The 24,746-nt window shown below is 45.0% G+C and overlaps 2 protein-coding genes across 2 annotated transcripts in view; one reads left to right on the top strand and one right to left on the bottom strand.

Moving 5' to 3' along the window:
- Positions 1 to 10,541, top strand: part of LOC123997333 (protein capicua homolog) — a 72,889-nt gene extending 62,348 nt beyond the window's left edge. The window contains 7 exon segments of the mRNA XM_046301471.1: positions 1,058 to 1,588; positions 1,680 to 2,014; positions 2,200 to 2,357; positions 2,622 to 2,773; positions 2,935 to 3,069; positions 6,401 to 6,565; positions 8,071 to 10,541. Coding sequence (XP_046157427.1) covers positions 1,058 to 1,588; positions 1,680 to 2,014; positions 2,200 to 2,357; positions 2,622 to 2,773; positions 2,935 to 3,069; positions 6,401 to 6,565; positions 8,071 to 8,336 — 1,742 coding nt within the window. The 3' untranslated portion in view covers positions 8,337 to 10,541.
- A 4,730-nt stretch (positions 10,542 to 15,271) lies between these two features.
- LOC123998081 (zinc finger protein 436-like) lies at positions 15,272 to 19,073 on the bottom strand. Its single transcript, XM_046302961.1, has 4 exons — positions 18,465 to 19,073; positions 18,127 to 18,262; positions 16,399 to 17,946; positions 15,272 to 16,269 (listed from the first exon to the last, which is right to left on the bottom strand). Exons 1-4 carry the CDS (start codon positions 18,929 to 18,931, stop codon positions 16,096 to 16,098), a joined length of 2,325 nt encoding a protein of 774 aa, XP_046158917.1. The 5' UTR covers positions 18,932 to 19,073; the 3' UTR covers positions 15,272 to 16,095.
- Between the last annotated feature and the right edge of the window lie 5,673 nt (positions 19,074 to 24,746).

The following is a 24,746-nucleotide window of genomic DNA, read 5'->3' as shown; positions in this document are numbered from 1 at the left end:
GCTGGCAAGAAATGCCTTTCACTGTACTTGTGCATGTGACATTCAAACTTGAAACTATATTGCACTTTTTAAGTTCCCTGTGAACTGCAACAAGAAACCTCCCCTCCGTTTTGAGAACAGGAACAAAACCTTTAGGTTAGAGGAAACAGGTTATCACACTCTGACCGTACGCTCAGACCGTACGCTCTGGCCGTACGCTCTGGCCGTACACTCTGGCCGTACGCTCTGGCCGTACGCTCTGGCCGTACGCTCTGACTGTCACTGGCCGTACGCTCTGGCCGTACGCTCTGGCCGTACGCTCTGGCCGTACACTCTGGCCGTACACTCTGGCCGTACACTCTGACTGTCACTGGCCGTACACTCTGGCCGTACACTCTGGCCGTACACTCTGGCCGTACACTCTGACTGTCACTGGCCGTACACTCTGACTGTCACTGGCCGTACACTCTGACTGTCACTGGCCGTACACTCTGACCGTACACTCTGACTGTCACTGGCCGTACACTCTGACCGTACACTCTGACCGTACACTCTGACACTCTGACCGTACACTCTGACCGTACACTCTGACACTCTGACCGTACACTCTGACTGTCACTGGCCATACACTCTGGCCGTACACTCTGGCCGTACACTCTGGACATACACTCTGGACGTACACTCTGGACGTACACTCTGACTGTCACTGGCCGTACACTCTGACCGTACACTCTGACCGTACACTCTGACCGTACACTCTGACTGTCACTGGCCATACACTCTGGCCGTACACTCTGGCCGTACACTCTGGACATACACTCTGGACGTACACTCTGGACGTACACTCTGGACGTACACTCTGACTGTCACTGGCCGTACACTCTGACCGTACACTCTGACCGTACACTCTGACCGTACACTCTGGCCGTACACTCTGACCGTACACTCTGACTGTCACTGGCCGTACACTCTGGCCGTACACTCTGGCCGTACACTCTGGACGTACACTCTGGACGTACACTCTGGACGTACACTCTGGCCATTGAAGGGTGTTAACTCTCTCTCTCTCTCTCTCCAGGTCAGCCTCCCCTTCAGTCCCCTACCTGCCCCTCCCTCCCCTCTGGCCCAGCCTCTGCTTCAGGGGGACAGATAATCACCGCCATCTACCCCCCTACCAGCGTCACCATGGCAACTGGGGTGGTCTCCATGGCTACCGGGCCACCCAGCATGGTGTACACAGTCTCCAGCTCCTCCAGTCTGTCCACCCACATCCTGCCCAAATACACATTCGCCCCCGCCACCCCCACCACACACACTCACACACACACCCAGCTCCAGTCAGACAGACAAACAGACAGGCACGTGGGGGAGAGACCCACGGACAGAACGTCTCACTCTCAGTCAGAGAAAGCGTCAGACAGACCAGCGGAGACGCAGCCTGAGCTACAGGAGTACGGACAGACGGACAGGCCAACACTCACGCAGGCGGACAGACAGACGGAGAGGGAAGCCCAGACGTTCAATAAAAGCAGCAGCTTAGTGGCACCACCAAGTGGCTCCTCATTGTCACTGCGGCCCTGTAGCCCCCCCCTGCCCTCTCACACTTCCAGTAAGTCTAAGGTGCCCTCCTTGTTTTTCAAACAAAGATCTAATGCTTAACAAATGCAAGTATATGAGAACTTGTAATATACATATTTCAGCAGGCAGCGCACCAGGCACCCCCAAACATCCCCAGCTCCCGGTGAGAACCCCTCAGAAAATCAAAGCCACAGTTGCCAACATCCCGGTGGGCAGCTATGAGGGAGGAGGCCGAGGAAAGGAGAGGGAGAAGAACCGAGAGAGGGAAAGGGAGAAAGAAAGAGAGAACACTGGGGCCAACAGTCGTTTTTCCTTTGAGCTGGAGCGTCCTGTGGAGTCGACGTCCCCCTCCCAACACACACACACTGCTGAGGAGCCCCCCTCTGACAGACCCCCTGAGGGACACGACCCTGGGGACAACACTGACACATGCAGCACAGAGGCCAGCAACAAGGAGGTGAGAGATGGAGAGATTGACCTGATGGATTGTTTTGGTTTTTTCTTCTCAATAATCAGAAAATGCAAATGAGATCACATTCATAGAAAATAACATACATTTCTGATTTTACACCCTGTGTCCCTAAACTAAACCCTCCCAGCATACTGTATTATTAAACTTGTTCTCCTCTCTGCCCCATACAGTCCGGGTGGAAGGACTCCGTCCCCTCCTCACCCCTGCCCCCTCCCTTGGGTACAGACCCTGCCCTGCCACCTCCCCAGAGCGACAAAGACGCCCCTCCTCCCAAGAAGGTGAAGGCCCGCCCCCCGCCACTCAAAAGGACCTTTGACTCTGTGGACAAGTGAGTTACCCTGAGTATAGACACACCATCTATCAACTTCTAAAATATGTTTGTTAATGAGTATCCCTGAGTATACACACCATCTATCAACTTCTAAAATATGTTTGTTAGTGAGTATCCCTGAGTATAGACACATCATCTATCAACTTCTAAAATATGTTTGTTAGTAAGTATCCCTGAGTCATCCTGACTCTTCAAAGCGTTCAGGTAGCTTACTCATGTGTTTCTCTCCTTTCTCTCCCTGCATCCCCCTCTTTCTCCCAGGGTGTTGTCGGAGGTGTATTTTGAGGAGCGGTTTGCTCAGCTACCAGAGTTCAGGCCAGAGGAGGTGCTGCCCTCCCCCACCCTGCAGAGCCTGGCCACCTCCCCCCGTGCCATTCTGGGCAGCTACCGCCGCAAGAGGAAGAACTCCACAGGTAGGAGAGAGAGAGTGGAGGTAGAGAGGACTGAAGGAAAGAGGGAGACAGACAACTGAGATTTACATTTTCTGTTGCATAACATTTTGCTACAGTGTGCGCCACTGAAGTAGAGGGATCTGCGAATCGTCTGTGTCTTTCTCATCCCCTCTTCTGTCCAGACCTGGACTCGTCCACAGAGGACCCTGTGTCTCCGAAGAGGAGGAGCAGAAGGCGCTCCAGCTGCAGCTCGGAGCCCAGCACACCCAAGAGCGCCGCCAAGTGTGAGGGAGACGTCTTCACCTTCGACCGACCAGGTAGAAACACACAGACACGCTCACACCCTCATTGTAAGGTTTATTCATGTACAGTGCCTTCGGAGAGTATTCAGACCCCTTGACTTTTCCCACATTTTGTTACGTTACAGCTTTATTCTAAAATGTTTGAAATATGTTTTTTTTCAGCACTCTACACAATACCTCAGAATGACAAAGCGAAAACAGGTTTTCCGATTTTTTTATTTTTATGTATAAGTATTCAGACCCTTTGCTTTGATACTCAAAATTGAGCTCAGTTGCATCCTGTTTCCATTGATCATCCTTGAGATGTTTCTACAACTACTTTTGAGTTCACCTGTGGTAAATTTAAATTGATTGGACATGATTTGGAAAGGCACACACCTATCTATATAAATCCCACAGTTGACAGTGTATGTCAGCGCAAAAACCAAGCCATGAGGTCGAAGGAATTGTCCTTAGAGATCAGAGACAGGATTATGTTGAGGCACAGATCTGGGGAAGGGTAGCAAAACATTTCTGCAGAATTGAACAGTGGCCTCCATTATTCATAAATGGAAGAAGTTTGGAACCACCAAGACCGCCCGGCCAAACTGAGAAATCAGGGGGTTAGAGCCTTGGTCAGGGAGGTGACCAAGAACCCGATGGTTACTCTGACAGAGCTCCAGCGTTCCTCTATGGAGATGGCAGTTGTCCTTCTGGAAGGTTCTCCTTCTGGAAGGGTCTATCTCTGCAGCACTCCACCAATCAGGCCTTTTATGGTAGAGTGGCCAGACGGAATCCGCTCCTCAGTAAAAGGCACATGACAGCCCGCTTGGAGTTTGCCAAAAGGCAGCTAAATACTCTCAATGACAAGCAAGATTCTCTGGTCTGATAAAACCAAGATTGAACTCTTTGGCCTGAATGCCAAGCGCCACGTCTGGAGGAAACCTGGCACCATCCCTACGGTGAAGCGCAGTGGTGGCAACGTCATGTTGTGGGGATGTTTTTAGCGGCAGGGACTGGGAGACTAGTCAGGATCAAGGCAAAGATGTTTTGTAATTCGATGAATCTTATCAAGTTTATTAACTCACCCACTCGCCCAAATCTTAAATGCCCAGATAAATCTACCCTGATTGATTTGAGATGTTCCACATAAATATTCTGAGGTTGGTGTTTTTTGTAATTATTTAAGTGACCATTGTGCTGTTGTTGCTGTTAGAAATACTAAGGTTCCTAAGACAAACCCACCTTTTATTCGTAAGAGAAATTTGAAGTGTTTAATGGGCAGGCTTTCTTTCATGATTTGTTTTATTTTGACTGGAGCAGATTGAGTTTATCCCCGATGTGGAAACTGCCTGAAAATTCTTTCATGGTGTTTTTTTTTCAAATAGTAAACAAACATGCCCCATTCCGCAGGTTCAGGGTTAAAGGGCGGGATAATCCATGGTTTTCTTCTGAGCTGTCTTGTATTATTCACGACCGTAATCTAGCCTGGGCTAAAGCAAGGAAATCATGTTGACTGCAGGTCCTGATCTTTTGGATCCCTGCTTTTTAAATCTGGCAGCTGATTTCATAGCTGAACCACTTACATAGCTGTTCAATCTAACCCTGGAATGTAATGAGATTCCAAAAATCTGGAAATCAGTGTTTGTCCTACCACTTTTAAAAGGGGGAGATCCAACTCTTTTAAATAATTATAGGCCAATCTCAAAGCTGTCCATGATGAAAATACTTGAAACCCTTGTGAGTGAACAGCTAAAATTTTTAATTTACTAACTCTATTTTATCAATGTACCAATCGGGCTTCAGAAAGAATCATAGCACAATTACAGCAGCCATGAAGGTTTTAAATGAGATCACTAAAAAAAAGTGGCACTGTCTCACTTTTTATTGATCTCTCTAAGGCTTTTGATACAGTTGATCATGCTATACTAAGGCAGAGATTGTCTAGTGTAGGTCTTTCAGAGCATGCAGTTGCATGGTTTGCTGACTATCTGTCTGATAGAACTCAGTGCACTCAATTTGATGGGCTTATGTCTGTTAAATTGTCTGTCTTGAATAGTGTGCCCCAAGGCTCTATACTTGGTCCTCTCTTATTCACTATTTATATAAATGATTTAGACAAAAACGTCCAATGCGCAACTTCATTTTTATGCTGATGATACTGTTATTTACTGTTGTGCCTCGTCTCTTACAAAAGCTTTCCAGAACTTGCAAACAGCTTTTTATACTGTTCAACATACCTTGTCAATTGAAGCTTATCCTCAATACTGACAAAACTAAACTAATGTTTTTTTCTAAAGCAAGAAATAGACCTCTGAACCTTTCACCTATTACTACCTGTCGGGGCAAGGAGATGGAGGTTGTAACCTCATATCTTGGAATTTTAATTGATGACGGCCTCTCTTTTCAATTGCGTATTGCTTTTATGTTCTCTGCGCCATCGTCTTGGAACGCCTTACAGAATACTTTTAAACAGGAAGATTGGTATTTTTAAATCACTGATGAATGATCTTGGTACTGATTCCCTGACCTGTCAATGTTCTTAATCTACTGTTTTTGATTTTGTTATACTCTCGTGAATTCTATGGTTTTTACTATATTACTTGTAGTTTTTTATGTTTGTCTGTAATTTTTGTAATGACTTGGTGCTGCCTATCTTGGCCAGGACGCTCTTGAAAAAGAGATTTTAAATCTCAATGAGCCCTTCCTGGTTATATAAAGCTTAAATAAATAAAATAAAAGAACATAGATCCTTGATGAAAACCTACTCCAGAGCGCTCAGGACCTCAGCCTGGGGTGAAGGTTCACCTTCCAACAGGACAACAACACGAAGCACACAGCCAAGACAACAATGCAGGAGTGGCTTCAGGACAAGTCTCTGAATGTCCTTGAGTGGCCCCGCCAGAGCCCGGACTTGAACCTGATCGAACATCTCTGGAGAGACCCGAAAATAGCTGTGCAGCGACGCTCCCCATCCAACCTGACAGAGCTTTGGAGGTATAGGAAAACCTCCACAAATACAGGTGTGCCAAGCTTGTTGCATCATACCCAAGAAGTCTCGAGGCTGTAATCGCTGCCAAAGGTGTTTCAACAAAGTGCTGAGTAAAGTGTCTGAATACTTATGTAAATGTGATATTTAAATTGGCAAACATTTTTAAAAATCTGTTTTTTGCTTTGGCGTTATCTGGTATTGTGTAAATTGATGATTTTAGAAGGCTGTAATGTAACAAAACTGGAAAAAGTCAAGGGGTCTGAAAACTTTCCAAATGCGCTGTATAATAAACTGCTCTTCCAAATCCTAAAATATATGTTCCATGTTTACACAAATGTTTTATATAAAAGACTAACCAGAGTGTGTGTCTGTCAGCCCCCCCGTCTGTGTGTCCCCCTCCAGGGACAGGTGCTGATGGAGAGGACATCCTGGGGGAGCTGGAGTTTGACAAGGTGCCCTACTCCTCTCTGAGACGCACCCTGGACCAGAGACGAGCCCTCGTCATGCAGCTCTTCCAGGAGCATGGCTTCTTCCCGTCAGGTCAGTACAGACACACATACACACACTTGCATATACCTTTTTATATACAGTACCTGTCGAAAGTTTGAACACACCTACTCATTCAAGGGTTTTTCTTTGTTTTTACAATTGTATACATTGTAGAATAATAGTGAAGACATCAAAACTATGGAATCATGTAGTAACCAAAAAATGGTTAAACAAATCAAAATAGATTCTTCAAAGTAGCCACCCTTTGCCTTGATGAAAGCTTTGCACACTCTTGGCATTCTCTCAACCCGCTTCATGAGGAATGTTTTTCCAACAGTCTTGAAGGAGTTCCCACATGCTGAGCACTTGTTGGATGCTTTTCCTTCACTCTGCGGTCCAACTCATCCCAAACCATCTCAATTGGGTTGAGGTTGGGTGATTGTGGAGGCCAGGTCATCTGATGCAGCACTCCCATCACTCTCCTTGGTCAAATAGCCCTTACACAGCCTGGAGGTGTGTTGGGTCATTGTCCTGTTGAAAAACAAATGATAGTCCCACTAAGTGCAAACCAGATTGGATGGCGTATCGCTGCAGAATGCTGTGGTAGCCATGCTGGTTTAGTGCCTTGAATTCTAAATAAATTAAACAGCATCACCAGCAAAGCACCATCACACCTCCTCCTCCATGCTTCACGGTAGGAACCACACATGCGGAGATCATCCGTTCACCTACTCTGCATCTCACAAACACACAGCGGTTGGAACCAAAAATCTCAAATTTAGACTCATCAGACCAAAGGACAGATTTCCACCGGTCTAATGTCCATTGCTCGTGTTTCTTTCTTGGCTCAAGCAAGTCTCTTCTTATTGGTGTCCTTTGGTAGTGGATTCTCTGCAACAACTCCACCATTAAGGCCTGATTCACGCCGTCTCGTCTGAAAGGTTGAGGTTGAGATGTGTCCTTTACTTCAACTCTGAAGCATTTATTTGGGCTGCAATTTCTGAGGCTGGTAACTCTAATGAACTTATCCTCTGCAGCAGAGGTAACTCTGGGTCTTCCTTTCCTGTGGCGGTCCTCATGAGAGCCAGTTTCATCAAAGCACTTGATGGGTTTTGCGACTGCACTGGAAGTAACTTTCAAAGTTCTTGAAATTTTCCGTATTGACTGACCTTCATGTCTTAAGTAATGATGGACTGTTGTTTCTCTTTGCTTATTTGAGCTATAATTGCTATAATATGGACTTGGATTTTTACCAAATAGGGCTGTCTTCTATATACCACCCCTACACATTTTTGGTAACTACATAATTCCATATGTGTTATTTCATAGGTTTGATGTCTTCACTACTCTACAATGTAGAAAATAGTCAAAATAAAGAAAAACCCTGTAATGAGTAGGTGTCCAAACTTTTGACTGGTATTGTACATAGGCCCTACTCTCTCTCTCATTTACAGTGTACACAGTCCTCCCGACCCAGCAAAATGTTTTTTTTTTCTACATTCCTCGTCAATCAACACTTTCTCTCTGTCTTCCTTCTTCTCCTGTCCACTCTCCAGCCCAGGCGACGGCAGCCTTCCAGGCACGCTACTCAGACATCTTCCCCACCAAGGTGTGTCTGCAGCTGAAGATCAGGGAGGTCCGACAGAAGATCATGCAGACTGCCGTCCCCTCTGAGACCAACGAGGCCTCCTCGCTCCCCGGACCGTCTGGCGCCCAATCAGGGGAAGGGACAGGAGGGGCGGAGCCATTGGGAGAGGAGGCGGACCGAGAGAGGGAGGGTAGTCCAGAAGAGCCGAGGGATTCGCAGGAGTCTTCTAGATGAAGGATGCCGACAGGCTGGATTGACCAATCAGCGATGGACCAGTTCCCCAAATCCCGCCTCTTAATTTTGTTGAAGCTACACCCCTCTGTCTGTGTGCGTATCTGGACCTGTCTCTCTCTCTTTCTCCAGAGAGCCAGGTCAGAAAGAGCAAGTGGACGAGACCAAGAGGATGTGTGTTTGCAAAATGTGTCAGAGGTGGAATTATTAAAAACTTAAAAGGGGATTTAAATTTTTAAAAGTGTAATTCCCCCTCCAAAAAATGACATTTAAAATGCCAGTGACACACACACACACACACACACACACACACACGGCTGAAGAACCCCAAACTCCAATACCCACACTTGAATTAGCACTTTGTTCGTAATATGAATATTATCTCTGTAAGCTTCCATTGATGCCAGTGGACTATAGACTATACAATAACTCTCCAGCTGTTACCCATTGCCTTGGCACAGGGCCCATCTTTCAGACTGAATAACATATCATTTACTGGGACTGTTTGAGGTAATTTATCTCACTCTAACAGGACTGGCTTGTTTTTAAAAATGGAGAGCTTGGGAAGCAAGATCAGTTAATTGGCTGCTGAAGAGGGTCTGGCTCTCAAGTCTCCCATTGGCTAATTTGTTTCTGCTGGACATTAGGGGGCTGGGTCCCCACTGGCTTGAGATGATGCCATTGGATGGAGAGCCTGCACTACCCTGGTGAGGGATCAGAAGGATCCTTGTTTTGTTAAATTTTTCTCTACTTTGATCCATAAAAGCATAACTTCAGGACAGGTCTGTGAGGGGGACAGGAGAGAGTTTAGGACCTCGCCCTCACTTCCCATGATTGGCTACAGAAGATGCCAGTAAAGATGCACCAAGCGTTCCTGCTTGTCTGATTCGCTCGCCATGCGGGGAGAAGGAGTCGATGGGCACATCATGGCTTTACAGTTGTCACTGTCACTTCAACCATGTTTTATCTATTTGTAGACTTCAGTTGAGAACCCAGAGGACGTCAGGCTGACAGGCCTATTACTTCTAATGCCAAGCAGTTTTATTATCTAACTTTTAATTTTTTTAAGACATCAAACTTGTATTTGTTTTAATCAAACACATGTAACTTTGCAGTTCATTGTTATTATTGTATTAGTGTTACTAATATTACTCCTCTCATTGTTATAGTGGACCTGATCCTTGCTACGGGCTGGTATCAATGTCATATGATTAGCTCTAGCATATTTGAGGGGGGATGGGACGTTTGAGAGAGATGGTCCTCACCTGTGCCTCTCCCTCTCTTTTGTCTTCCCTTTTCAACACCCTCACTTTCGCCCCAGCAAGGACCTGGGGTGACAAATATTTTTATTAATTTCAATGAGGGATAACAAAATGAGGGTTGACGTTTGTATTCATTTAAGTCTCATAAGTATGTTTTTGGACAACCCTGAAACCCGCTCTCTCTCACTCCCCTGCTAGTAAGGTTTGATTCTATAGCCTCCTCCTTCCTCCCTCTTTTCCTTCCGTTCATCCTACCTTACTGTTCTCTCCATCTTTTTTTGGGGTGGGAGGAGATAAGCCTGGAGGGGGCAGGGCAGTATATAGAGTGGTAGGGTATAATATTGGTTGTCTTTGTGCAAGACTTGGTTGTGTTGTACATATTATTTACTGTAGAGTCAGACTCGCTATAATATTGATAAGGAACAATGTGTAACTGACTTGTATTGACTTTTAAAAGACGACATTACACAAGGTCAAACTCCCAAAATTGACAAATTATTAACGTTTTACTCCTTGTTTTACTGCGATACAGTTTGCAAGATAAACTTAAATTATTCATAAATGTACATCTATCTTTCAGTATACAAATAAATGTTCAAGTTATAATAATATGTTCAACATATTTTTCACTAGTTTTTAATGTACACACAGCTGATCCACCAGTTATTGATGAGTTATTATTGTCCAACTATACTGAACAAAAATATAAACGCAACATGTAAAGTGTTGGTCCCATGTTTCATGAACGGAAATAAAATATCCCAGAAATGTTCCAAAAGCTTATTTCTCTAATTTTGTGCCCAAATTTGTTTTTACGTCCCTGTTTGTGAGAATTTCTCCTTTGCCAAGATAATCCATCCACCTGACAGGTGTGGCACATCAAGAAGCTGATGAAACAGCATAATCATTACACAGGTGCACCTTGTGCTGGGGACAATAAAAGGCCACTCTAAAATGTGCAGTTTTGTCACAACACAATGCCACAGATGTCTCAAATTGAGGGAGAGCGCAATTGGCATGCTGACGCCATGAATGTCCACCAGAGCAGTTGCCTGAGAATTGAATGTTAATTTATCTACCATAAGCCACCTCCAATGTTGTTTTAGAGAATTTGGCAGCATGTCTAACCGGCCTCACAACCACAGACTACGTGTAACCATGCCAGCCCAGGACCTCAAGATCCGCCTTCTCCACCTGCGGGTTAGTCTGAGACCAGCCACCCAGACTGGTTGATGCCACCTGGATAGCAGATGAAACAAAAGTATTTATGTCTGTAATAAAGCCCTTTTGTGTGGAAAAATACATTCTCATTGGCTGGGGATGGCTCCCCAGTGGGTGGGCCGATGTCCTATCATGGCTGCTCCCTAGACAAGTCATGTGAAATCCATAGATTAGGGCCTAATGGATTTATTTCTTCATATGAACTGCAACTCAGTAAAATTGTTGAAATTGTTACATTGCGTTTATATTTTTGTTCAGTATATACACAATTACTCAAAAGTTTGGGGTCACTCAGAAAAATGTCCAGAAACAAAAAAAAACTGTTCTGAAACTCATCAGTCTATTCTTGTTCTGAGAAATGAAGGCTATTCCATGTGAGAAATTGACAAGAAACTGAAGATCGCATACAAGTACACTCTAATGTACTTGTCCTCTTGCTTAGTTGTGCACCGGGGCCTCCCACTCCTCTTTCTATTCTGGTTAAGGCCAGTTTGCACTGTTCGGTGACTGGAGTAGTACACAGCTTTGTACGAGACCTTCAGTTTCTTGGCAATTTCTCACATAGAATAGCCTTCATTTCTCAGAACAGACTGACGAGTTTCAGAAGAAAGTTATTTCTTTCTAGCCATTTTGACCCTGTAATCGAACCCACAAATGTTGATGCTAGAGATACTAGACTAGTCTAAAGATGGCCAGTTTTATTGCTTCTTTAATTAGAACAACAGTTTTCAGCTGTGCTAACATAATTGCAAAAGGGTTTTCTAATGATCAATTAGCCTTTAAAAACAACACTAACACAACGTGCCATTGGAACACAGGAGTGATGGTTGCTGATAATGGGCCTCAAGATATTCCATTAAAAATCAGAGTGTTTTCAGCTATAATAGTCATTTACAACATTAACATTGTATTTCTGATCAGTTTGATGTTATTTTAATGGACAACATTTTTAGCTTTTCTTTCAATAACAAGAACATTTCTAAATGACCCCAAACTTTTGAACGGTAGTGTGTGTGTATATATGCAGTTGAAGTTGGATGTTTACATACACTTAGGTTGGAGTCATTAAAACTTGTTTTTCTATCACTCCACAAATTTGTTAACAAACTATAGAATTTGCAAGTCAGTTAGGACATTACTTTGTGCATGACAAAAGTAATTTTTCCAACAATTGTTTACAGACAGATTATTTCACATATAATTCACTGTATCACAATTCCAGTGGGTCAGAAGTTTACATACACTAAGTTGACTGTGCCTTTAAACAGCTTGGAAAATTCCAGAAAATGATGTCATGGCTTTAGAAGCTTCTGATAGGCTAATTTACATCATTTGAGTTAATTGGAGGTGTACGTGTGGATGTATTTCAAGGCCTACCTTCAAACTGAGTGCCTCTTTGCTTGACATAATGGGAAAAAAATATAAAAATCAGCCAAGATCTCAGAAATAAAAGTGTAGACCTCCACCAGTCTGGTTCATCCTTGGGAGCAATTTTCAAACGCCTGAAGGTACCACACATCTGTACAAACAATAGTACGTAAGGAATAAACAAAATGGGACCACGCAGCCGTCATACCACTCAGGAAGGAGATGTGTTCTGTCTTCTAGAGATGAACGTACTTTGGTGCGGAAAGTGCAAATCAATCCCATAACAACAGCAAAGGACCTTGTGAAGATGCTGGACAAAACAGGTACAAAAGTATCTATATCCACAGTGAAACAAGTCCTATATCGACAACCTGAAAGGCCGCACAGCAAGGAAAAAGCCACTGCTCCAAAACCGCCATAAAAAGGCCAGACTACACTTTGCAACTGCACATAGGGACAAAGATCATCCACTGGTCTGATGAAACACAAATAGAACCGTTTGGCCATAATGGCCGTTGTTATGGAGGAAAACGCTTGCAAGCTGAAGAACACCATCCCAACCTTGAAGCACGAGGGTGGCAGCATCATGTTGTGGGGGTACTGTGCTGCAGGAGGGACTGATCCACTTCACAAATTAGATGGCATCATGAAGTAGGAAAATTATGTGGATTTTTTGAAGCAACATCACAAGACATCAGTCAGGACATCATCAGTTAAAGCTTGGTTGCAAATGGGTCTTCCAAATGGACAATGACCCCAAGCATACTTCCAAAGTTGTGGCAAAATGGCTTAAGGACAACAAAGTCAAGGTATAGGTGTGGCAATCACAAAGCCCTGACCTCAATCTATAGAAAACGTGTGCAGAACTGAAAAAGTGTGTGCAAGCAAGGATGCTTACAAAGCTGACTCAGTTACACCAGCTCTGTCAGAAGGAATGGGCCAAAATTCATCCAATTTATTGTGGGAAGCTTGTGGAAGGCTAGCTGAACCGTTTGACCCAAGTGAAACAATTTAACGGCAATGCTACCAAATACCAATTGAGTGTATGTAAACTTGTGACCCACTGGGAATGTGATGAAAGAAATAAAAGCTGAAATAAATAATTCTCTCTACTATTATTCTGACATTTCACATTCATAAAATAAAGTGGAGATCCTAAGTTACCTAAGACAGTTACTTTTGTCGGGAATTGTGAAAAACTGAGTTTAAATGTATTTGGCTAAGGTGTATGTAAACTTCTGACTTCAACTGCATATATACAGTTTAGTCATTTTGGAGAATATTAGGACAAGCAAAGATATACATTTTTTATGAAGATGTTTATTAAGAAGAAAGGAGAATACTGCACTTAAAACAATATAAAGTGTGTGTGCTTGCCCTTACAGTGGGGCAAAAAAAGTATTTAGTCAGCCACCAATTGTGCAAGTTTTCCCACTTAAAAAGATGAGAGAGGCCTGTAATTTTCATCATAGGTACACTTGAACTATGACAGACAAAATGAGGGGAGAAAAAAATCCAGAAAAATCATTGTAGGATTTTTTATGAATTTATTTGCAAATTATGGTGGAAAATAAGTATTTGGTCAATAACAAAAGTTTCTCAATACTTTGTTACATACCCTTTGTTGGCAATGACAGAGGTCAAATGTTTTCTGTAAGTCTTCACAGGGTTTTCACACACCGTTGCTGGTATTTTGGCCCATTCCTCCATGCAGATCTCCTCTAGAGCAGTGGTGTTTTGGGGCTGTTGCTGGGCAACACGGACTTTCAACTCCCTCCAAAGATTTTCTATGGGGTTGAGATCTGGAGACTGGCTAGGCCACTCCAGGACCTTGAAATGCTTCTTACGAAGCCACTCCTTCGTTGCCCGTGCGGTGTGTTTGGGATCATTGTCATGCTGAGAGACCCAGCCACGTTTCATCTTCAATGCCCTTGCTGATGGAATGAGGTTTTCACTCAAAATCTTACAATACATGGCCCCATTCATTCTTTCCTTTACACGGATCAGACGTCCTGGTCCCTTTACAGAAAAACATCCCCAAAGCATGATGTTTCCACCACCATGCTTCACAGTAGGTATGGTGTTCTTTGGATACAACTCAGCATTCTTTGTCCTCCAAACACGAGTTGAGTTTTTACCAAAAAGTTATATTTTGGTTTCATCTGACCATATGACATTCTCCCAATCTTCTTCTGGATCATCCAAATGCTCTCTAGCAAACTTCAGACGGGCCTGGACATGTACTGGCTTAAGCAGGGGGACATGTCTGGCACTGCAGCGTAGTGTGTTACTGATGGTAGGCTTTGTTACTTTGGTCCCAGCTCTCTGCAAGTCATTCACTAGGCCCCCCCGTGTGGTTCTGGGATTTTTGCTCACCGTTCTTGTGATCATTTTGACCCAACGGGGTGAGATCTTGCGTGGAGCCCCAGATCGAGGTAGATTGATTATCAGTGGTCTTGTATGTCTTCCATTTCCTAATAATTGCTCCCACATTTGATTTCTTCAAACCAAGCTGCTTACCTATTGCAGATTCAGGCTTCCCAGCCTGGTGCAAGTCTACAATTTTGTTTCTGGTGTCCTTTGACAGCTCTTTGGTCTTGGCCATAGTTGTGTTTGGGGTGTGATTGTTTGAGGTTGTGGACAGATGTCTTTTATACTGTTAAGTTCAAACAGGTGCCATTAATACAGGTAGCGATTGGAGGACAAGTGGAGGAGCCTCTTAAAGAAGTTACAGGTCTGTGAGAGCCAGAAATCTTGCTTGTTTGTAGGTGACCAAATACTTATTTTCCACCATCATTTGCAAATAAATTCATTAAAAATCATACAATGTGATTTTCTGGATTTCTTTTCTAATTGTGTCTGTTATAGTTGAAGTGTACCTATGATGAAAATTACAGGCCTCTCATCTTTTTAAGTGGGAGAACTTGCACAATTGGTGGCTGACTAAATACTTTTTTGCCCCACTGTATATTAATTTTCCCTGGGCTTGATCCGTTCTTCAAAAGGAGAGTGAATGGGGTCCAGGATCAACCCCAATCACAAGACACAGTAACACACACACAGTCGCATAACAAAACAGTCATAGCATATTATCAAATATCATTTAATCATTCATTTATCTGTTCACAGCAAAAAGAGAAACAGTCATTGTTTTCAAAGTAAAAATCACATATTACAGACAAGCACTGAATGAACATCCATGGGCAGTCAAGAACATGACAAACACAGGAAATGGCCCTCGATTCACATCTGTCACAACAACCTCTCCACCACCACTGACCGGCTCTGCCCTGTCTTTCTGAACATGGAGATCGTAACACATTTGGTCTGGAGGAGTGAATGAACACCTACTGTTGTCCTGCCTGCTGCAATTGTAGACAATCGTTTTTGTACTCAACAATGACAACCAGACCAGTGTTCCTACACTCCTGTAGTTCACTCGATCACAGTTTAATATTCTACTGCTCCCTATAAATTCACCCCAATAGGATGTCAGTAAAACATGCTCTCTGCCGGTCAAGAGTCAGTACAGTCCCACAGCCCACACAGGTAGTTCTGTCATGGTTCTCCAATAGTTGAGCCTCTCACTGGCTCTCAGTAGCTGTAGATACATCTTTGAGGCTTGTTTGATGGTTCTATGACAGGTCTGTGATAGTTCTGAGTAGTGTCTCTTTGACCCTCAGAATATCTAGATCGGCGTGTGAGGGTTCTGTGAGGGTTCTCTGATGGTCCGGTCATGGTTCTGAGTTGTCTCTGTCTGGCCTTTAGATGAGCTGTAGACTGTCTACAGTGATGGAGTCCATCCCCAGACTGTTAGATGAGCTGTAGACTGTCTACAGTGATGGAGTCCATCCCCAGACTGTTAGATGAGCTGTAGACTGTCTACAGTGATGGAGTCCATCCCCAGACTGTTAGATGAGCTGTAGACTGTCTACAGTGATGGAGTCCATCCCCAGACTGTTCTCCAGGGCTGTGTGGTAGATCTCTATAGCCTCAGCCAGGGGTAGGGTTCCTCCCTCACTGGTCTCTATGATGGCGATGGTCTCCCCAAACTCATTACACATGATGGTGGGAGTACCCTGGGTCTGGATAGGAAAGGAAGCATCGTATGGAGGATGTTAGAGAAAAACATTTGAACAACATACTTTCTCAATTTTACAGACTAACACACCCTCAGAGGCCGCACACAGACCCCGCCAGCCCCTCCCCCTCACCTGCTGTAGGGTCGACGTCTGTATGTGGATCAGCTGAGGCTGCCCATTGGCCAGTTCCACCTGGGATGCCTCCACTAGCGCCATGGCGGCGTTGGTCTCCATGGCAACCTGTGCTGCGGCCACCTCCTCCTGCCTCTGCTGGCGTGCGTGGGTCTTCCTGTGGTTCCGCAGGTTGGAGAAGGACTTGAAGGCCTTGCCACACACCAGACAGGCGTGGGGGCGCTCCCCTGTGTGTGTACGCCGGTGCTCCGCCAGGTGCATGCTCTGGACAAAGCCCTTGTCACATATTTCGCAGCGGAATGGTCGCTCCCCTGTATGCGTGCGCAGGTGCTCTCGCAGGTGCGTGTTCTGCCGGAAGCGCTTGCCACACAGGTTGCAGGGGAAGGGGCGCTCTCCTGTGTGGATGCGCTGATGCAAGGTCACGCCAGAGGAGGAGACAAACAGCTTACCGCAGGTTAGGCACTGGTGGGATTTACCCCTGGCCACTGCACCACCACAGGACCGACCAGGAACCAGGCCGTGGCTCAGCTGATGCAGACGCCAGTTGGCTGCAGAGTTGAGCTTCTTCCCACACACAGTGCAGCCCAGGCCCCCTCTCATGATGCTGGTGGTCCCGGTGTCTTCTGAGGTGGAGGGCTCTGAGAGTGGCTCCCCATCAGGGCACACTTGGGGCTGGCTCTCTAACCCTCCCTCTCTGTCTGCCTGGGCCTCAGTGGGGTGGACCTCCTGACAGTGGCGGTCTCTCTTCCTCCTGTGCAGGAAGCCAGCCTGGCATTGGGGGCAGGAGAACGGGGCCGGGGCCCCCGGGTGAACAGTGTAGCGGTGGGCGGCTAGCTTGGCCGGCCGTACGAAGGTGGCGGGGCAGTCAGGGCAGGGACAGGGAGGGAGGTTGGCATGGAGTAGGCGGTGCTGCCGGAGGTTGGATGACTGGGTGAATGTCCGGTGGCATATGTCGCAGCGGTAGGGGCGCACGCCAGAGTGGGTGAGGTTGTGGCGAGACAGGTTGGCCAGGGATGAGAAGGTCTTTCCGCAGTCTGAGCACTGGAAGGGCCGCTCGCCGGTGTGTGTGCGCAGGTGGTTGCGTAGGTGCATCTGCTTCTTGAAGGTCTTGGTGCACACAGAGCACTTGAAGTGTCTCTCGGAGACGTGGGCCGTATGGCGGTGTTTGACCAGGCGGAGCAGGGAGGGGAAAGCCTGAGGGCAGGAGGGGCAGGGGAACGCTCCCCGGGGGCCAGCTGGACCAGAGGGGTTAGAGTCAGTAGAGGAACCAGGATCAGCAGTATGTTCTCCCAGTTGGGACTCTCCACTGCCCCCTGGTGTCCCCTCCACATCCACCCTGTTCTCCTTTCCTCCCTCTGCCCTGCTCAGAGAGCTGGAGGCAGTGTCCTCCCCCGACTCGCCTATCTCCATCTCAGCCTCAGTAAGGGGGGCCATCAGGTTCTCCTCGTCCCCCTCCATGGGGCTGCCCTCACCCCTCTCCCTCAGGGCCCGGGCTCTCTGAAGGATGGACAGGGCTGACAGGGATATCCTCCTGGGGGCCGCTGGGACCTGCACAGGACATCGTCAAAACACATGCTCATACATTGACCGGTATGGGACTAAAATTTAACTAGAGAAACAAAACATTTGCATACATTTCTCATTGATGAATTGCGCAAAACATTTCTCAAGTTAGAATTTGGAACTATAAGAACAATATTACCATTTTTAAAAAGAAAACGTGGTTACCAGGACGACGGGGGTAGGTGTCGTGGTGGCTGCTTTGGTGGTGTGTGTTCTACGGTGGTACAGAAACTTGGTCATATTGGTGAAGGTCTTGGCACAGTGTTCACACCTGTGGAGCGGCTCTGCTGTGTGAGACTTCCTACAGGACGGAGCGAGGGATGATGTGAGGGATGACGTGAGGGATGAGGAGGCAGAGGTAGGGATGGGCGGATATAAAAAGTGAAGAGAAGATTTGTCTCAGAGACCTCAATACAAAACAGCATTCAAAAAGCAATAGACAGAAAAACATTGGGGATTGTAATGGCGCATGATGAGAACATGATGTCTGGTCAGGCACCTACCTGTGTATGATGAGGGTCATCTCTGTGTTGAAGCCATGACCACAGTCCACACACAGATACCGAGCCTCCCCGGAGTGAGAGCGCATGTGTGTTTGCAGTGACGTCACCTTCTTAAACACCTTGTCGCACTCCCGACACTCGTATGTGCCATGCTCGTGCACGCGCCTGTGTGCCGCCAGCCGATTGGCTGACGTGAATGTACGCTGGCATTGGCTGCAGTGCAGGCATAGGGGTTTGTTTCTAGATCTTTTAGCCAGGGCGCGTCTCCCCGTTCCCTTCCCCCTCTCCTCTGCCACCCTCCCCCCATTCTCCTCCGCTCTCTCCTCCTCCCTCCCTCTGTCCTCCTCGTATCCCATCATCACCCCGTCTTCACTGCTCTCCTTCTCCTGGGCCAGGAAGTGCTCCCCCTGGTGTTGCAGGAAGTCCTCTGGGGTCTGGAAGAGGAGGGCACACTCGGGAGCACTCATAGGGGTGGAAGATCACCACCTCCCCCTGCTGTTCTTTCTCCTCCCGGACAGCAGACAGCGCCACCTCCAGTCTCTGGAGGCCGCTCTCTGGAACCCCCAGCTTTCCTACCGAGCCCACCCCTAGAGGAGTGAGTAGAGGGGGCAGCAGCTTGGCGCGCCGTAGGCCGGGGGTACTGGATCCATCGGCCAGGGCTTGGGCACTGCAGATCTGGAGACGCATGGTGGCCGAGCCGGGAAGGGGGGAGACGGGGGGCGGGAAGGTGGCCCGGGAGGGGGTCGAGGGCTGGGGGGCAGACTGATGTTGTTGTTGTTGGGCCAGGACCTGAGAGGGGGGCACAGACATGATCATGTTTTAGTGAAAATAACTGGTTACTGGTTTTAAAAAGCTTTTTGACATTAAGTGTGTACAGTACCTGTGCTAAGATCTCCCCAGCTTGTTGTTCACTCAAGACAAAGTTCTGAACACTGACCAAGGGTGTCACAGTACCATCGGGCTGCAACACATACTCCTGGGAGAGAGAGGAGGGGGGGAGGAAGTTTGAGCCAAGAAAGGAAACATCTAATTCTGCCTGTCTGCTTTTGCGCTAAAGAACGCCAGCCTGTAAGCCCTTTGATTAAGGGTTTTCTGATGAAATGTGTTGGTATTTAATACTCACAGTCTCTGTGGCACTGTGTGTGCTGCTCTTGCTGTGGGTCTGTCTGTGGGCCAGCCACACCTCTGGAGAGTCAAACAGGGCCAGGCAGTCTAGACACTGGTACTGGACAGGCCCCGACACCTGGCCCTCTGTCCCTGCCTCGTCTGTCTCCAACACCTCACACAGTTCTGGGGAACACAACACAATGTTCAGCAGGTGAGTCTTACTATCTAGCCTCTACATTCAAACAACCTCTGCCTTTCATCCTTGAAGCAAACCACCACCTTCAACCCCCCTCCTCAAGACACATATCCACCCTTCCAACGTCCCCTCCCTCTCACCATGGTCCTCTGTCTCCAACCCTGCCTCTCTCATGTGCAGCTCCTGGTGCAGTAGCAGTTCATCTGGGTTCCTGAGGAGGGCACCACACTCCAGGCACTGATACTGGCTGTCCCCGTACTCTGAGATGCCCTGGATGGCCATGGCCTCCCCCTCTTCTCCCTCTTGCCCTGTGTGGATCTGCTGGTGCATCAGCACTTCTTCTAGGGTGTTGAAGAGCTGATGGCACTCGCTGCACATGTACTGGTGCTGCACGTCATACATTCCCTCTGGGTCCTCCTGCTGGTCATCCATGACTACTGCAAGGCGGTTGTTGTAGGACCGTGTGTGTTAGTCAGCACAATTCAATGAATGAGAAAAAGGCTCCTGTCCTGGTCTGAGTTATAGCTCTGTGTTACAATCTTGATACAAGTGTGCCTTGATTGTTGAACTGAAGACTGATGTCTGTTAGTGAGCAAACAGTGTGTTGTGAGTTTTAGGGCTTGAACCAGTAACAATGATTTGTAAAGTAGCTAGCCTCTTTCCTCAGGTCTCTCACTATGATGTTCTGTGATGTCAGGACAACAGGGAGGGAGCCTGAAAAAAAGCAAAATACAGTAGTCTGTCAGCTATTTGGTAACACCTGTCCCAAACCCCAATGGGCCCTGGGACATTATTTTAGTTTACAATGATGTAGGTCATTTCCAGGAGCCATGAGCACTAACATGTGATGTTGATAGGAACATATCTCAATGTGGACCTCATACAATCATGGCCACATAATCATCCCCAGCTTACAATTGGCTCACTCATCGCCCCTCTTCTTCCCTGTAACAAATCCCAGGTCGTTGCTGTAAATGAGAATGTCTTCTCAGTCATCTAAGGGTTGAATAAATACAATTAAAATGAATAACAAAAAATATATATCAAAATTGGTGTCAAATGAAGTCATAGATAAATGTTTCTAGTAATTGCTTGCTGGTTAAACAGATGGAAAGAGGTCTTAGATTTACCAGATAAGCCTTATCAAAAAAGGGATTAGAAATACATCAAAACACAATAATGTTGAAGTAATATTTAGGTAAACACTTAAATAATTTCTCCAAAACTAAAATGTAGGTTGCCTTCTTAAAATACTACCTTGTGCCTTGTAATTCCGTTACCAAAATCCACAAAGTTCCCAGAAGCAACAAGGTAGACCTACCAATTAGTTTGTGTTTTTTACAGTTTCTGAATTATTTAGTGATTATAACTCGGAATTCTGTTACCAAATTGGTAACATAATTACAGAAAAAACAGTAACGGAATTACAGCAATTGAATTGAACACAATGAGAAATCAAATCATAATGTCCTCCCTTCCACTGGCATACTGTTATGTTCAGCTCATAACTGTTTGTCTCTTTCTGTTGTCTGGTGGTCAAAGCGAGAGTGTGAAATCAGTCTGGACAACCTCTCCCTCTTCTCTCTCTAGTTAATATCACCTCTCCCGGTTCTTACTGACGACTACCCGACTCCTAAAACTGTAAACAGCATCCGCACCCACTGAACACCGGAAGTCCATGGACGTTGAAAAGTAGTTGAAATGTCAACGTCCACATACGTCATTTTTGGGGCCAGTCAGGGCCGGCCTTGATTTGACCCAAACACAGACGTCCATGATTGGTGACCGGACCAAATTTGAACCAATCATAAACGTCTATGTTTCACAAGATTGGACAGCACAGTACAGTGAAGAAAAGTAGAGTATAGTACAGTAGAGTTCCGTACAGTAGAGCACAGTAATGTACTGTACTCTATTGTAATGTCCAAACTTGTGAAACATATACGTTTATGATTGGTTCAGATTTGGTCTTGTTTGTGGGCGGAGCTCATTCGAATAATAGCCAGTGTGTAGAATGATACCCATATATGCAAAGGATGATATTGCATATTTTTACCTTTGTGTATTCAGGATGAATCACAATAAAGAAAATTACATTCATATTAGAGGTTGACCGATTAAATCGGAATGGCCAATTAATTAGGGCCGATTTAAATCGGAAATCGGTATTTTTGGATCCCGATTTTTATTTTATTTTTTACAACTTTATTTGACGAGGCAAGTCAGTTAAAAACCTCTAGTGACTCCCCATCCCGCATGAGGGAGCATAATCATCGACTGACACTAATTAGCATAACGCAACGGACATAAATATTCCTAGAAAATATTCCTATTCATGAAAATCACAAGTGAAATATATTGAGACACAGCTTAGCCTTTTGTTAATCACCCTGTCATCTCAGATTTTCAAAATATGCTTTACAGCCAAAGCTAGACAAGCATTTGTGTAAGTTTATCGATTGCCTAGCATAGAATTTTGTCCAGCTAGCAGCAGGTAACTTGGTCACGGAAATCAGAAAAGCAATCAAATTAAATCGTTTACCTTTGATGAGCTTCGGATGTTTTCACTCACAAGACTCCCAGTTAGATAGCCAATGTTCCTTTTTTCCCAAAATATTATTTTTGTAGGCGAAATAGCTCCATTTGTTCTTCACGTTTGGCTGAGAAATTGCCCGGAAATTGCAGTCACGAAAACCCCGAAAATATTACAAATTAGCTCCATAATATCGACAGAAACATGGCAAACGTTGTTTATAATCAATCCTCAAGGTGTTTTTCAAATATCTATTCGATAATATATCCACCGGAACAATTAGGACAGATTAGAATAATGGCTACCTCTGTATTTTACGCGAGAATCTCTCTGGGAGCATCAGGTGACCACTTGCGCAATGTAGCCGCTTACGGGTATTCTTCAACATAAAATCATAAAACTACGTCACAATGCTGTAGACACTTTGGGGAATACGGAGAAAAAGTAATCTGGTTGATAGCCCATTCACTGCTCAATAGGGATGCATTGGAACGCAACGCTTTCAAAACATGAGGCACTTCCAGATTGGATTTTTCTCAGGCTTTCGCCTGCAACATCAGTTCTGTTATACTCACAGACAATATTTTTACAGTTTTGGAAACATTAGAGTGTTTTCTATCCTAAGCTGTCAATTATATGCATATTCTAGCATCTTGTCCTGACAAAATATCCCGTTTACTACAGGCACATTATTTTTCCAAAAATGAAAATACTGCCCCCTAGTCACAAAAGGATTTATTATGAACACATTCTTATTTTCAATGATGGCCTAGGAACGGTGGGTTAACTGCATTGTTCAGGGGCAGAACGACAGATTTGAACCTTGTCAGCTCAGGGATTCAATCTTGCAACCTTACGGTTAACTAGTCCAACGCTCTAACGACCTGCCTTACGAGGAGCCTGCCTGTTACGCAAATGCAGTAAGAAGCCAAGGTAAGTTGCTAGCTAGCATTAAACTTATCTTATAAAAAACAATCAATCATAATCACTAGTTAACTACACATGGTTTATTATATTACTAGTTTATCTAGCGTGTCCTGCGTTGCATATAATCAATGCGGTGCGCATTCACGAAAAAGGACTGTCGTTGCTCCAACATGTACCTAACCATAAACATCAATGCCTTTCTTAAAATCAATACACAGAAGTATATATTTTTAAACCTGCATATTTAGCTAAAAGAAAGGTTAGCAGGCAATATTATCCAGGTGAAATTGTGTCACTTCTCTTGCGTTCATTGCACGCAGTGTCAGGGTGTATGCAACAGTTTGGGCCGCCTGGCTCATTGCGAACTAATTTGTCTGAATTTTACGTAATTATGACATAACATTGAAGGTTGTGCAATATAACAGCAATATTTAGACTTATGGATGCCACCCGTTAGATAAAATACGGAACGGTTCTGTATTTCACTGAAAGAATAAATGTATTGTTTTCGAAATTATAGTTTCCAGATTCGACCATATCAATGACCTAAGGCTCGTATTTGTGTGTGTTATGTTATAATTAAGTCTATTATTTAATAGAGCAGTCTGACTGAGCGATGGTAGGCACCAGCAGGCTCGTAAGCATTCCTTCAAACATAACTTTTGTGCGTTTTGCAAGCAGCTCTTCACAATGCTTAAAGCATTGAGTTGTTTATGATTTCAAGCCTATCAACTCCCGAGATTAGGCTGGTGTAACCGATGTGAAATGGCTAGCTATTTAGCGGGGTGCGCGCTAATAGCGTTTCAAACGTCACTCGCTCTGAGACTTGGAGTAGTTGTTCTCCTTGCTCTGCATGGGTAACGCTGCTTCGAGGGTAGCTGTTGTCAATGTGTTCCTGGTTCGAGCCCAGGTAGCGGCGAGGAAAGGGATGGAAGCTATACTGTTACACTGGCAATACTAAAGTGCCTATAAGAACATCCAATAGTCAAAAGGTATATGAAATACAAATTGTATAGAGAGAAATAGTCCTTTCATTCCTATAATAACTGCAACCTAAAACTTCTTACCTGTGAATATTGAAGACTCATGTTAAAAGTAACCACCAGCTTTCATATGTTCTCATGTTCTGAGCAAGGAACTTAAAAACGTTAGCTTTCTTACATGGCACATATTGCACTTTTACTTTCTTCTCCTACACTTTCTTTTTGCATTATTTTAAACCAAATTTAACGTTTCATTATATATTTGAGGCTAAATTGATTTTATTGATGTATTATATTAAGTATTATATTAAAATAAGTGTTCATTCAGTATTGTTGTGATTGTCATTATTACAAATAAAATTAAAATAAATATTTTAAAAAAATTGGCCGATTAATCGGTATTGGCTTTTTTTGGTCCTCCAAAAATCGTTGAAAAAAATCATAATCTACCTCTAATTCATATCCATAAATTATGCATTTCTGTGTAGTACATATCAGGGACCCATGATGTAATTTCATTACTGTATTTCGGTTAC

The sequence above is a fragment of the Oncorhynchus gorbuscha genome, linkage group LG15, assembly GCF_021184085.1.
Source record: "Oncorhynchus gorbuscha isolate QuinsamMale2020 ecotype Even-year linkage group LG15, OgorEven_v1.0, whole genome shotgun sequence".
In the NCBI taxonomy this organism is placed as follows: domain Eukaryota; kingdom Metazoa; phylum Chordata; class Actinopteri; order Salmoniformes; family Salmonidae; genus Oncorhynchus; species Oncorhynchus gorbuscha.
The sequence above is the reverse complement of the archived record's forward strand: the minus strand, read 5'-3'. Positions and strand labels throughout refer to the sequence as shown.